This window comes from Bubalus kerabau, chromosome 12 (assembly GCF_029407905.1).
Source record: "Bubalus kerabau isolate K-KA32 ecotype Philippines breed swamp buffalo chromosome 12, PCC_UOA_SB_1v2, whole genome shotgun sequence".
Lineage (NCBI taxonomy): Eukaryota > Metazoa > Chordata > Mammalia > Artiodactyla > Bovidae > Bubalus > Bubalus kerabau.
Window position 1 is genome coordinate 37085415 of NC_073635.1, and position 15188 is coordinate 37100602.

Genomic DNA, 15188 nt, shown 5'->3' on the forward strand with positions numbered 1-15188 from the left:
TAAGCAGGGTGACAACATACGGCCTTGATGTACTCCTTTTCCTATTTGGAACCAGTCTGTTGTTCCATGTCCAGTTCTAACTGTTGCTTCCTGACCTGCATACAGATTTCTCAAGAAGGAACACCAGACCTAGTATTCCCATCTCTTGAAGAATTTTCCAGTTTGTTGTGATCCACACGGTCAAAGGCTTTGGTATAGTCAATAAAGCAGAAATAGATGTTTTTCTGGAATTCTCTTGCTTTGTCTATGATCCAACGGATGTTGGCAATTTGATCTCTGGTTCCTCAGCCTTTTCTAAAACCAGCTTGAACATCTGGAAGTTCACAGTTCACATATTGTTGAAGCCTGGCTTGGAGAATTTTGAGCATTACTTTACTAACATGTAAAATTAGTGCAACTGTGCAGTAGTTTGAGCATTCTTTGGCATTGCCTTTCTTTGACCTACTTTAATGACCTCATTTTAACTTGATTATCTCTATAAATACTCTGTCTCCAAATAAGGTCATGTTTTGAGTTTCTGGGGGTTACAGCTCCAATGTATCTTTTAGGGAGACATAAATCATCCTGTAATACTTAACTGGTTGGATTTGTAGATTTGTGTATGTCATCAAATTTGGGAAGTTATTGGTCGTTATTTCTTCAGATAATCTTTCTGTTCCAACAAGATGGTTGGATGGCATCACCGACACAATGGACATGAATTTGAGTAAACTCCAGGAATTGGTGATGGACAGGGAGGCCTGGTATGCTTCAGTCCATGGGGTCACAAAGAGTCGGACACGACTGAGCAACTGAACTGAAAGTAGGTCTTAATCCAGTATGACTAGTTTCCTTATTCAGTTCAGTCACTCAGTTGTGTCTGATTCCTTGTGACCCCATGGGCTGCAGCACGCCAGGCTTCCCTGTCCATCAACAACTCCCAGAGCTTGCTTAGACTTATGTCCATTAAGTCGGTAATGCCATCTAACTATCTCATCCTCTGTCGTCCCCTTCTCCTCTTGCCTTCAATCTTTCCCAGCATCAGGGTCTTTTCCCAATGAGTCAGTTCTTCGCATCAGGTGGCCAAAGTATTGGAGTTTCAGCTTTAGCATCAGTCTTTCCCAATAACTATTCAGGACTGATTTCCTTTAGGATTGGCTGGTTTGATCTCCTTGCTGTCCAAGGTGCTCTCAAGAGTCTTCTCCAACACAGTTCAAAAGCATCAATTCTTTGGTGCTCAGCTTTCTGTTTATGGTCCACCTCTCACATTCATACATGACTACTGGAAAAACCATGGTTTTGACTAGACGGACCTTTATCAGCAAAGTAATGTCTCTGCTTTTTAATGTGCTGTCTAGGTTGGTCATAGCTTTTCTTCCTATGAGCAAGCGTCTTTCAATTTCATGGCTGGAAAAAAGGAGTAAAATTGGGCAAAGACACACACACACACACACACACACACACACACACAGTAGAATGCTCATAAAGGTGAAGGTAGAAAATGGAGTGAAGTAGAAGCCACTGAACACCAATATTTTCCAGCTAACCACAAACAATTAGGGAAATAGATTCATTCTCACTTATGACCTTCAGAAGGAACCAACACTACTAACAACTTGACCTCAATACCTCTAGACTTCAGAACTGTGAGACAATAAACTTACACTGTTTAAGCAACTTAATCAGTGGAACTTTCTTACGATACTCTAAGGAATGAATATAGATTTTGAAATGGGAAAGCAGGATGCTGTTGTAATAAATACCTAAAATTATGGGAGAAGCTTTGAAATTGGGTTATGAGCAGAAAGAAGAGGAAGAATTATGAGGTACTGAATGAAAAAAATCCAGATTACCCTGGAAAGATTACTGGTAGAAATAAGGATGCTAAAGGTGCTTCTGGTGAGATTTCATAGAGAAATGAGGGATATGATACTGGAAACTGGAGGAAAGGAAATCCTTGTTACACAGGGGTAGAGAACTTAGCTGATTTATACTGTACTGGGTAGAAAGTTGAACTGGATATTTAGCTGAGGAGATTGCTAAGTAAAGTGTCAAAGTGTCAGCCTGGTTTCTCCTTGCTGCTTATAATAAAATGTGAGAAGACAAAGATAAATTGAAAAATAAATTGTTAAACATGAAGGAACCAGAATCTGAAGATTCAGAAATTTCTTAGCCTATTTGTATTTCAAAAAATGAGAAAGCAAGCTCTGGAGAGAACATTAAGGGTATGGCTTGACAGTGTCTGCTGAAGGGAATATGGATGTTATGATTTATGAAGCCAATCAATCATCTCAGCAGAAACACTGCCAGCCTGAACTGAAGGGGAAGAGGTGAGAGGAAATGAAGCAGAGAGGGGTGGTGGGCTTGTGAGATTCTATAGGCAGGAAGAGAGCTGACAGAGTGATCTGTTCATGAACCTATGTTTCAAGAAAACAGAGGAGTAATTTTGAAGGTGATTCAGAGGCTCGAGTGTGTGCCACTGCTACTGCAGGCCCAGAGCACACAGACCTGAAAGGCAGGGCTGTCTCCTCCTCTGTTCCAGGGATGGGGCCTCCTTCTGTGTTTCAGAGTTAGGACAACTCCTCAATTCCGTTGGATGAGGCTGCTGCAGGGCTGAGGGGGAAGGGCCACACCCAAGGGGGACTGGAGGACAGAACATCCAGCAGCCAAGGATTATTCTAGAGTCGTAAGATTCTAATGGAATTCTTCCTGCTAGGATTTGGACTTACTGTCTATTCTCACAGATTTAGAGATAGAGAGGAGTTCTGGCCTAGCTTCAGTTAAAGAATTCTTACTTATACCTGACTGAGCTCATCAGAATTTAGTGATTTTATGTGAGATTCTGGACTTAGACTTGATGTAAGATAATTGATTTTTTGGAACATTGGGATGTGGTGACTGCATGTAAGGAGGAAATTTTTGATAGGGCAGAGAGTGGATTTCTTATGAGTTGGTTTGTGTCCTCCCCTCAAAATATACTAAAGTTCTAACCACCTCCCCCAGGACCTCATTGTGTCCTTATTTGGAGATCGAGTTTTACAGATAGGATCAAGTTAAAATAAAAGTTTTAGGCTGGAGTTAATTCAATATGACTGGTGTCTGTATTAAAAAGCTGAGACAGACAAGTTACACAGAGAGATTGCCACGTGAAGGAAGCAGAGACTGTGATGATGCAGCAGAAGGAAGGAGTGCTAAAGATTGCCAGCAAATCACCAATCTAGTCCAGAGACATGGGACAAATCTCTGTCCCGCCCCTACCCCCCACCTCCCCCGCCAACCTCAGAAGGAAGGAACCAACTCTGATGACTCCCTGACCTTAAACCTGTAAACTCCAGAACTGGGAGTCAATACATTTCTGCTTTTAAAACTACCTACATTGTGGCATTTTTTTGGAGGGGCACCATGCAGCTTGTGGGATCTTAGTTCTCCAACTAGGGATTGAATCCAGCCCCTGCTAGTAAAAGAAGAGTCCTAATCAATCACTGAACCACCAGGGAATTCCCTGTTTCACTTTGTTATAGCAGACTTAGCATGTTAATATACTCAAAAAACCCAAGTTAGGATAAATTCAAAGACAGACACACTAGATGCATGATGAACAAACCGTCAATAGCCATACAAAGAGAACTGTGAAAGCAGTAAGAGAAAAGTGACTTGTCAGATATAAGGGATCATCAATAAGATGATCAGCGGATTTTTCATCAGAAACCTTGGAGGTGAGAATGTAATCAGAAGATACACTTAAAAGAGCTAAAGAAAGAACTGTCAACTGAGAATTATAGATCCAGCAAGACTATCCTTCAAAAATGAGTGAGTAATAAGCCATTCACAGATAAACAAGAGATAAGGAAGTTCACTACCACTAGACCTGCCTTATAAAAAAAGCTAAAGGGAGTCCTTCAGAAGGAAACGAAAGGATGCTAGAGCGTAACGTAAATTCACATTAAGATATACATATCTGTGATTAACATAAACACACAAATATGAAAGCCAGTATTATTAACTTTGGTTTCTAACTCTACTTTCATTTTCTATAAGATTTAAAAGACAAATGCACACAAATAATTATAAGTCTACATTATTGAGTATTTGATGTACAAAGATTAATTTTTTTTCAAAGATTAATTTTTGAGATTGGTATTATTTAAAAGGGAAATGGAGCTATATAGAAGTAGGGTTTTGTGCAGTTAAAGTTGATATTAATTCAGATTAGATTTCTGTAGGACGTTTCACATAACTTTAATTACACATAATTTTTACACATAATTACACATAACTTTAGGATGTTATGTATAATCCTCATGGTAACAATAAACACAGATATACAAAAGGAACCAAATGACACTACAGTTTTGTCACACCCATGTTCACTGCATCATCATTCACAATAGTCAAGAGGTAGAACCAAGCCAAATGTTCATCAATGGATGACTGAATTAATAAAATGTAGTACACACATAAAAAAAATGTAGTATACACATACAATGGAATATTTAATTAGCCTTAAAGTAAGTCCTATTGCATGCTACAACATGGATGAACCTGGAGGGCATTATGGTAAGTGAAACAAGCCAGTGACAAAAGGACAAATACAGTTATCCCTGGTAGCTGAAAGTAGTGTTCTTATGAAATCTTTTGTAGGCCAAAATGTAGTAAAGCAAAGAGGCTGACTTTTCTTTGGGAAGAGCAATGTAGGTTTTTCAGAAAAATGAAATTTGTGTAAACTGAACTGAAAAGCAGGGTACTGTTTGATTCCACTTATATGAGTATCTAAATAGTCAAATTCATAGAAGAAAGTAGAACTGTGGTTGTTAGCAGTTGGGGGTAGAATGAAACAGGCAATTACTGTTCAGGGAGTACCAAGTTTCAGTTTTTAAAGATGAACAAATTTTACAGATCAGCATGCTATACAATAATGTAAGTTAGTGAATACTACAGAACTGTATATTTTGAAGTGGTTAAGAAAGCAAATTTTGTATATGAAGGACTGACAGCTTTTCTTCTAAGAATGATAATAAGAACGCACGCATGCTTTTGCCATTGCTATTTAATATAGTTTTATAAGTTCTAGCCAGAGTAATTAGGCAAATATATTATATATATATATAAATGCCTTATACATATAAGGCATTTATAGTAATTAGGCAAATATATATAAGCCAACCAAATTGATAAGAAATAGGAAAATGATCTCTCTTCTAGGTAAAAAACCCTAAAGATGCCACAAAAATACTAGCAGGTCTAATACATGGGCTTCCCAGGTGGAGCTAGTGGTAAAGAATCCGCCTGCTAATGAGGACACAAGAGACACAGGTTCGATCCTTGGGTTGGGAAGATTCCTTGGGGGAAGGCATGGCAACCCACTCCAGTATCCTTGCCTGGAGAATTCCATGGACAGAGGAGTCTGGCAGGCTACAGCCCATGGGGCCACAAAGAGTTGGACACGATTAAGCACACAAAGATGTAGACTAAAAAATGATTACAAAAAATCACATGCATTTCTACACACTAACAATGAACAGCCCAAATGGAAATTAAGAAAACAACTCATTTTACAGTAGAAAAAAAAGAATATACTCAGGAATAAATATAACTGAGGATACGGACTTGTACACTTGTTGTACAGTACACAGCACTGCTACAAAATAAATGGAAAAACCTTCCATGTTCATGAACTGGAAGATTTAATAGTTAAGATGTCAATACCCAGGGCTTCCCTGGCTGTCCAGTGGTTAAGAATCTGCCTTCCAATGCAGGGGACACGGATTCGATCCTGGCCTTGGAGGATCCCACATGCCATGAAACAACCAAGTCCATGTGCCACAACTCTAGAGCCAGCACTCCAGAGCCTGTAAGCTGCAACTATGGAGGCCCATGCATCTAGAGTCCATGCTCTGCAACAAGAAAAGTCTCTACAGTGAGAAGCCTGCACACAGCAACAAAGAGTAGCTCCCACTTGCCGCAACTAGAGAAAGCCTTGCAACAATGAAGACCCAAATAAAGTCATAAATAAATAAAATCTTTTCAAAAAGGATGTCAGTACCCAAAGCAATTTACAATTCAAAGCTATCCCTATCAGAATCCCAATGATGTTTCATGTAGAATAGAAAAACTCATACTAGAGACTTCCCTGATGGTCCAGTGGTTATGAATCTGTTTGCTAATGCAGGGGACATGGATTTGATCCCTGATTTGGGAAGATTTTACATGCTGTGGGGCAACTAAGCCCATGTCCCACAACTACTGAGCCCGTGTGCTGTGACTATTGAAGTTCACACACCCTAGAGCCTATGATCTACAACAAGAGAAGCCACCACAACAAGAAGCCCTCACACCAAAACTAGAGAGTAGCCCCCACTTGCCGCAACTAGAGAAAAGCTCACACACAGAAGTGAAGGTCCAGTACAGCCATTAAAAAAATAAGTAAAATTTTTAAAAAGAGAAAAACTCATCCTAAAAGTCACATGAGATCTCAAGGGACCCCAAAGTTCAAAAACAACCTTGAAAAAGAACAAAGTTGGACAGCCCACACATTCTCATTTCAAAACTTGCTACAAAGCTACAGTAAATAAAACTGTGCCACTCAGCAGTCAGATGAGAAACAAAAGGTACCCAACTTGGAAGGGAAGAGTTAAAACTGTCACTATATGCAAATAACGTGATCCTATAGAAGACCCTAAGGACAGCACACACACAAAAAAACTGTTAAAAAATAAAGGGTACCTTTTGTTTCTCATCTGACTGCTGAGTGGCACAGTTTTATTTACTGTAGCTTTGTAGCAAGTTTTGAAATGAGAATGTGTGAGCTGTCCAACTTTGTTCTTTTTCAAGGTTGTTTTTGAACTTTGGGGTCCCTTGAGATCTCATGTGACTTTTAGGATGAGTTTTTCTCTTTTTAAAAATTTTACTTATTTTTTTAATGGCTGTACTGGACCTTCACTTCTGTGTGTGAGCTTTTCTCTAGTTGCGGCAAGTGGGGGCTACTCTCTAGTTTTGGTGTGAGGGCTTCTTGTTACCTGTGGCGGATTCATTTTGATATTTGGCAAATCTAATACAGTTATGTAAAGTTTAAAAATAAAATAAAATTAAAAAAAAAAATAAATGAACTCAGCAAAGCAGTAGGACACAAGATTAACACTCAGAAATCAGTTTCATTTCTTTACACTAACCATGAAAGTATCAGAAAGGGAATGTAAAAACACAATACCTTTTAAAGTTGCACCAAAAAAAATACAGCTATCAAGAAACTTGACCAAGGAAGAGAAAGACTTAACATGCTGAGAACTATAAAATATTAATAAAGGAAATTAAAGAGGACTCAAAGAAATGGAAAGATAATACCATGCTCTTGGACTGGAAGAATATTGTTTAAAAGGCAACACTACCCAAAACAATCTATAGATTGAATGCAATCACAAATTACTCATGACAGTTTTCATACAACTAGAACAATAATCCAAAAATTTACATAGAACCTTAAAATACCCAGAACTGCCAAAGTAATCCTGAGGAAAAAAAAGAAAGAGGCAATACTCATCCAGATTTCAAACAATACTACAAAGCTCCAGTAATTAATGGAAGGACTGATGCTGAAGCTGAAACTCCAATACTTTGGCCACCTGATACGAAGAGCTGACTTATCTGAAAAGACCCTGATGCTGGGAAAGATTGAAGGTGGGAGGAGAAGGGGATGACAAAGGATGAGATGGTTGGATGGCATCATTGACTCAATGGACATGAGTTTGGGTAAACTCTGGGAGTTGGTGATGGACAGGGAGGCCTGGACTGCTGCAGTCCATGGGGTCACAAAGAGTCGGATATGACTGAGTGACTGAATTTAACTGAACAGTAATCAAAGTTGTATGGTATTGGTAAAAAATCAGACATATGGATCAATGGAACAGAACAGAGAACCTAGAAATATATACACATGCCTATGATCAGGTGACAGGCTTTGAGTGAGTCCAGCTCAGTCCTGGCTCTACTCTTTTGTAGGCACATGACCTCTGCAAGTTGCTTCAGGCCTTTGGTTAGAGTTTCCATTTCTTAAATGAACGTTTATAGTATCCTCCTCGTAAGACTGATGTAAAGATTAATGAGTTAATTCACACAAAACATTATGGCCCTTACAATGCATTAATTCATATAGAACATGGACACCAAGAGATTAATAATGATGAACCTTAATGCTGGTAGCTATCTAAAACAAACCCATCAATCATATATCCAAATAGACAATGGAATGCCTTTAACTGGAATCTATTTTAATGTTCAAATTCAGAATATTACCTAGCAATAAATAAATCTTCATACATTATCAGAAATCGGTGTTATTTTATTTTGATCTGCCAGTTCTATATGCTCTCCTGGTTTCTAGATTTCAGAAGGTAGCAAGAAACATTTACACATTAGGGATCCTTCATTTTCCTTCCCCTTCCTATTTTCACTAACTTGCAGGATGACGATTTCCTTCAATTTACTATGAATCATGTGAGTTTCTTGTTTAAAGTTGCAGCTACCAAGAAACTTAAAATTTATGGAAGGCTGATAGCAGTTTGTTTGCTCTAGAATGCATACTGGGCACTCATTTCCATTATACATTTTACTTAGTATTTGAAAAAATACATTGTCTCAAAGGACCATTATATACTTACCAACTGAAGATAGAAATCAGAAGGACTATTTATATGACAAACCATAACTGAAACATCAGTCATTTCTTTAGGCAAAACAGGTGGAGGATAGTGTAAGGTCGTATTTTTTTCAGAATGACTTCTTGGTGTTTGAGATCTAAACCTAATTAAAAGCACAATTAAAAGCATAAGCAAGAGCCATTCTCCTAAGGTCTCTCTTCTCTCAGTGAATTGATCTGAAGAAAAGACCTGCACATATACTGATTTATCTACCAAGAATATTTCCCCAACCTTTCTCTTCTAATTTATAATATTTTGTGGCATTATCTTTAATTATCAAATGAGCATAAATAAGAGGTCAAGTCTCAAAACTCAATGATTAATCTTTAAGTTTGTGTTGGAGCATTTTTGAGTTGGGCCTACATTTAGTACTCAAAGTTTCTACTCTTTTGGTTGAACGTGATACTCATGGTCTATGGCAGCACTCAAGGAAGGCCAGCTGAGGGTTTTCTGTGGCCCCTTCCAGCTACAATAGCCTACTTAAGTTTTACAGAATGCAATCTACTTGGGTCACTTCCAGACTCCTATTATTGCTCAGGACAGAAAGTATCTTCCATTATCTCTGTGGTTACTTTTTATCTCTTTGTTCATCAGAGATAAAGAAAAGAAATATAAGTATCTACTCTAGATTCATATATTAATATACAGTAGTGATCATGATCTTACTCCAAAGCTTAGAAAATGTAAAGAGGGAACTGTTGAACACTAATTCTTGAAACCCTAATGGAGCTACTTGTAAGGTTAGCTAGAGTCTAAAAAAAAAGTTCACTGTCTTACAAGTAACTTCTATTTTGAGCTACGTTAATATCCCTATTTCCTTAAATCAAATGATCTGAATCCAATTTTCACACAACTGTACTTAGAAAACTCTGACCGAGATACCTTTAAAGTCTCAGAATATGTTACAGTGTGCTCCCTGATAGTCTAGTGCTTAGGATTGGGTGCTCCCTCTTAAGAGTATGTTATAGTTCACTTTAGAGCCCATGTTTTTTAAAGGTAAAATCTGCTATTCCGATCTATAGCTATAACCTTGAAGATATTTATGTTTTAATAAGTTACCTACCTTGCTAGTTCCATAAAAACTAATGCATCTCTAAGAGACACAGGCATATCACTGCTTATTTTATTTGTTGGTGGTTTTTGCAGATCTACAATAAGCACACCATCTTCTTCTTTAAAAACTTTCATTAAAACAGCCTTCTTATTTACCATTTTCAAAAATTCTATTTTAGCTTCTTCTCCCCAGCCTTCACTCTATGGAAAAAGTAAAATTTCAATGTGTTCAATAATTATAATTAACTCTAAATGGTACAATATTGTAGATTTAGCTTTCTAACAGTAAATCTGAGCAAAGGCACTGAACCAACTATAGATAGAAGAAGATAGAAGCAACTGGGCCCACAAACCCAAGGAGGACAGTCTTTATGTATGTACAATGTACAGATCATACTTGAATTTTATAAACGTGGTCTCAAGGTGACCATAAGCTGTTGCACTTCAGGACTTAGTTTTACTTGTGAATATTAATATGAAAATAATAAATAAAAATTTAAAGATAAAAGAAGTATTGACATAAAAAATTTCCCCTTAAACGAAGAGATCCAAAAGGTAATTCTAAAAGTATAATGGAAGCCATGTAATACATTATATATTTATAATCATCATCAGATGCTTAGTTTCCATTACTAGCAATATATGAGGCACATGCTACTTAAATAATAAGGAAAAATACTCACCCATTGAAAAAAATTAAAAAAAAATTGTGTTCACTGATCTTTGAATCTTTAAGTACGCATACATTTCACGGGTCAAAACCACATATTCCTTAAAAATAAAAAATTTTCTAAAGATTTTATGAACATAAAAAAGTAAAACCTACTCAGAATAGATAAGTGCAAAAAAAAATAGTTTTACTCTTTATAGGATAAAATCAAAACCAAAATAATTTTGAGGAAAACATCAGTGCTAATATTTTCATATGTTTCCTTTTATTTCTTTATTCATTTGTTCATTCTTTCAAATATTTGTTGAATGCCTACTGTGTGCTAGGTGATTTGCTAAGTGCTGGAATACAAAGATGAACAAAGGCACAGACTCCTGCTTTCAGACTTTCTAATAATACAACTGCTTAACATGTATTCTTACATACAATTTCTGTCTTCTAGGAGTTCCAAATCTTTCTGGGGAACAAATATTCATAAATAATACAAAAGCAGAATGCAATATAGTTAATAAGTAGTGAGCAAAGGGTCATGCAAATAGAGAAGAAATGTATAGAAACATATGCCATACCATGTCAAATTTTTTTCTCTCCATATTTATTTGACTCTAAAATTTAGTGGTTTACTCAGATATTCACCCTTCATTAAGTTCATATACACAAATTCAGTATAATCTCCCATTAAGATCAATTCTGATTATAGAAATGGAAGTTCAATTCCTTTTTCACTTGCACCAATAGTTTATTATGCAAAAGGTATTTAACAAGTGAACTGGTGCCATGAACCTATATTCAGTAATCTGAACCCCAAAACATAGTTAAAATTGGACTATTTGGCCCCCAAACAAGAAATAATTTAAGTCTCACTTACTGAATTCTGTGGAACAATGTCTTTCAATGAGCATGGATGTGCTAGTGGCTGGACATCTTTCAGCAGTTCTTCAATATATGGCTCAGACTTTCTCAGAACCAGACATAAGTCATTTAGTACGATATGCTGCTTAGCAATGTGCTCTGATCTCACATGAGAGTCACCAACTCTGGGAAGAATTCAAGCAATAGTTAATGAAAATAATGCTTCAAGCCCAAGCTTGCCTTAGCCCACAAAAGGTGTGCATTTAGAATACCTTAGAATTCTACACATTCTCTTTTTAAGTTAAATCTTCTAGAAAGTTATATTCTGATTCATACTATCTCATAATATAGATTCAATCTATCTTTTAAAACCACAGACACTATTTCTACCTACAGAATAAATCTCAACAGCCTTTATCTGGATTATCTTTCATATACCTATTCAGTTTAAACTTAGAAGGCATAATGACACACCCAAACAGCAATATATTTGTTTATAAAGTTATGACCATTTAATAAAATGACCATGCAAGAATTAATACTGGTCCTTACTACAAGAACCTCTTCAATTTGCTTTATTTTGCTCTAAGACTAATGGAAACATTTCTGAACACCTAGAATGAGCTAGACACTATGCCACTTTAATATGCAATAATGAGATTAAAGAAATATGATTAAAATTTTTACTCAATCATCTGGCAACTAACAATTTATTTAAAAGAAAAAATTTTGTGCTTCATTCTCTGCTTTGAAGCAATGTAGAAGATTATTTAAGTTTGAAACATCAAAAAGTTCTTTTTCTAAGCTCCCCATCTAGTAGCACTGATAAAGTATAATACTTTGCTAATTTAGTAATGAGTAAGACAAATTTCAGAGCAAAATAAAAAGTATATGACTTGGAAGTGAAGAAGGATAACTTATTTCTACCTCTTCCTATTTTTCTTTATTCTTTAGTATTACCCCATCACAAGTGTTTCTAAGCAGGCAAGGAATATATAATACTTATAACATACCCTGCAACAATCAGCACTTCAGAATTTCCAAAATCTACCATGAATATTTGTATTAGTGCAACTTCACGGACTGAGAATTTGGTTGGACTACAAAGTTTTCTAATACTTTCACTTCCCACTGGAATTAATTCAGTAATAGTTCCTCGACACCACATTCCATTTTCAATACTGTTGATAAATATTCTTGCACCTACATAATGGAGACAAATGATTATCAATGTCTACAAAGAAAATATCTAATTACCTCTAATTTACAAACAAGTACATTAGATTCTATCACAAAAAAGTCTTAATTCACTTATTAACTGGTGATATACTACTGAGTCAGTGCTATGAGAGGGATCAAAGGTAGTATATTTTGGCAATTTCTGTTATACAGAATCTTGTGACCTAGACAGGAAGGTGAAAATACAGAGTATCAAGCCAGCAGTCCTTTACTGAGGACCTGTGTTTTATGAACTATAATAAAGATGAGTAAGACTATCCTGCTCAAGAAAGGAGAGGAGCCCAAATCCCTTGGGGGACCGTGTGGTGCACCCCACCACACGTCAGGACTGTCCGGACTGGGTTTCAGTGTGGAGAGCCCTTCGTCCTGGGACATGGGGTCTGGCTGGAAAGCGGCCACTCCCTCGACCGTCTTGCATGGCACATTCGTGGGGAACCTGGTACTAAACCATTCGTAGGTGACCTGCTTCTGGGACGGGGTTTCCAACATAGCAGAGCAGTTCCCTTGCTGCAATCTATTCAAAGTCAGCCCTCGACACAAGGGTTTGTAAAAGACAGAAGAAAAAAAAAGAATAAAAAGAAATCTAATTTTTTCTTAAAAAAAAAAAAAAAAAGAAAGGAGACATGCAAGTAAGTGACTATCAATCACTGTACTTATAACAGTAAAGATCATCCTTGTACATGCACACACACACATGTACAGATACAGACGTACTGAAATCTATAAAATACTTAGGTAGCATAAAGGAAGATGTAATGACCTTCTCTTGGTTAAAGAGGAGTAAAAGTAAGGAAACCAAGAAAGAAAGAGCGTGAAAGGCAAAAATTAAGAAATTAATACACAGTGGAGTTCAGAAAAGGGGAAAGTGAACCAAGGATTGAACAGCAGAAGACCTTATGGAGGGATCAGATGAATTACAATTAAAAACTAGAAAAAAAATAAAGTTAGAATGAAGCCTGAATTTTTACTTTTATTATCAGCTCAGCAATGTTCTCAGTAGTTTGGGTCTGAATTTACCTTCTCCCCACAACAACCCCACAGATATGCTGCTTCCAGCCCATAGGTAAGGAAACCAGGCAAAGAGAGGCTGCAAATCCAGCCCAAGACACATGGCTACTTAGAAGAGGGAGGAAGAGAACCCATGCAATCTTGGAGCCCATTCTCTTAACAACTAAGCTAACATCAGAGATGAATTTGGTAAGATTTGTTCATTTACCCTATAGAGAGAGGCTGCAAAATTCCCTCTCCATTTGCTAATAAGAACAGGATAGCTCAGGGGCACACAGGGTAACCTTTCAAGTTCTACCAAAACTTGTACTTGGCCTTGAGACTTTCATCAACCTCCCTCTTATGTTGATACATCATATAACCAATATTCTTAGATTTAAACTATATTCTATTAAACTATTCTTTGTTGAAATGGATGAGATAAAAGCCTATTGAAGCCTTTTGTTGTTCTTTATAATGAAAAGCTCAGACAGAAAAAGGGAACAAGAGGATACTCAGCTAAAGCACTGTGTTACATTTCTTCCCTTAACACTAATTTCTCAAAAGATAAATGAGTATGTAAACTATGTATATCTACCTTGAAATAATTATCCATGACAACTTAAAAGAATGATATTTTGACTTTCTTAGAATATTTTCTGAAACTAAACTGAGCTCTTTTATATATATATTTAGAGAATTATTTGCAGTCATTAAAAATTTAACTATATTTAAGTTTACCACTATACTTTCCTCCTTAGACATTCATAATTTAAAAACTGTTTTTTAACTTTAAAAATTATTATTCATTTTATCAGAAGTATATGATGATTCTAATCTTCTGATATTCTGATAAGCTACAAAGATCAGCTGAGAGTTAGCAACACGTTTAAAGAACTACCAATAGAAAGTTGGGGCTTCTCTGATGGCTCAATGGTAAAGAATCTACCTGCCAATGCAAGAGATGCAGGTTCGATCTCTCGGTCAGGAAGATCCCCTAAGAGAAGAAAATGGCAACTAACTGCAGTATTCTTGCCTGTACAGAGGAGCCTTGAGGCTATAGTCCATCAGGCCTCAAAGAGTCAGACACGACTTAGCCACTAAACAACAACAGCAACAAATATAAAGCTGAACAGATAATATAGTACTTTTTGATATCAGTTATATACAGGCATTGAATGATATTAATAGAATGAGAAAATGCAGCTTCATTACAGAGTATAATCATATTTAGTCAACTATAAAGATGATATTTGTAATGAAAGCCTATACTGTATGTACTTAGTCACTCAGTCATGTCTGACTCTTTGTGACCCCATGGACTGTAGCCCACCAGGCTCCTCTGCCCATGCAGATTCTCTAGGCAAGAATACTGGATTAGGCTGCCATGCCCTCCTCCAGGGGATCTTCCCAATCCAGGGATCAAACCCAGGTCTCCCGCATTGCAGGCAGATTCTTTACCACCTGAGCCACCAGGAAAGCCCATGAATACTGGAGTGGTTAGCCTATCCCTTCTCCAAGGGATCTTCCCAACCCAGGAATCAAACCAGGGTCTCGTGCATTGCAGGCAGATTCCTTACCAGCTGAGCTACCAATGAAAGCCTAATTTATGGCAAATTATACACAGAATTAAGATGCATTGATTAAATTTACCAGCTACCTTCTGTATGGCACTAGGAAATAGATGCACTGCCCTGCATCTATCTCATTCAGAT

At 36.9% G+C, this 15188-nt stretch overlaps 1 protein-coding gene across 11 annotated transcripts in view; it reads right to left on the reverse strand.

Moving 5' to 3' along the window:
* RNF17 (ring finger protein 17) overlaps nt 1-15188 on the reverse strand; it is a 115021-nt gene that overhangs the window by 58488 nt on the left and 41345 nt on the right. For 10 of the 11 annotated variants that reach the window (XM_055542614.1, XM_055542612.1, XM_055542621.1 and 7 more), the window contains 4 exons: nt 12261-12450; nt 11264-11432; nt 9736-9926; nt 8634-8775 (listed from right to left, as the gene is read on the reverse strand). In XM_055542614.1, the coding sequence (XP_055398589.1) occupies nt 8634-8775; nt 9736-9926; nt 11264-11432; nt 12261-12450 (692 nt within the window). The remainder of the gene's footprint in view (nt 1-8633; nt 8776-9735; nt 9927-11263; nt 11433-12260; nt 12451-15188) is intronic. The other variant, XM_055542622.1, reaches the window with a different exon arrangement.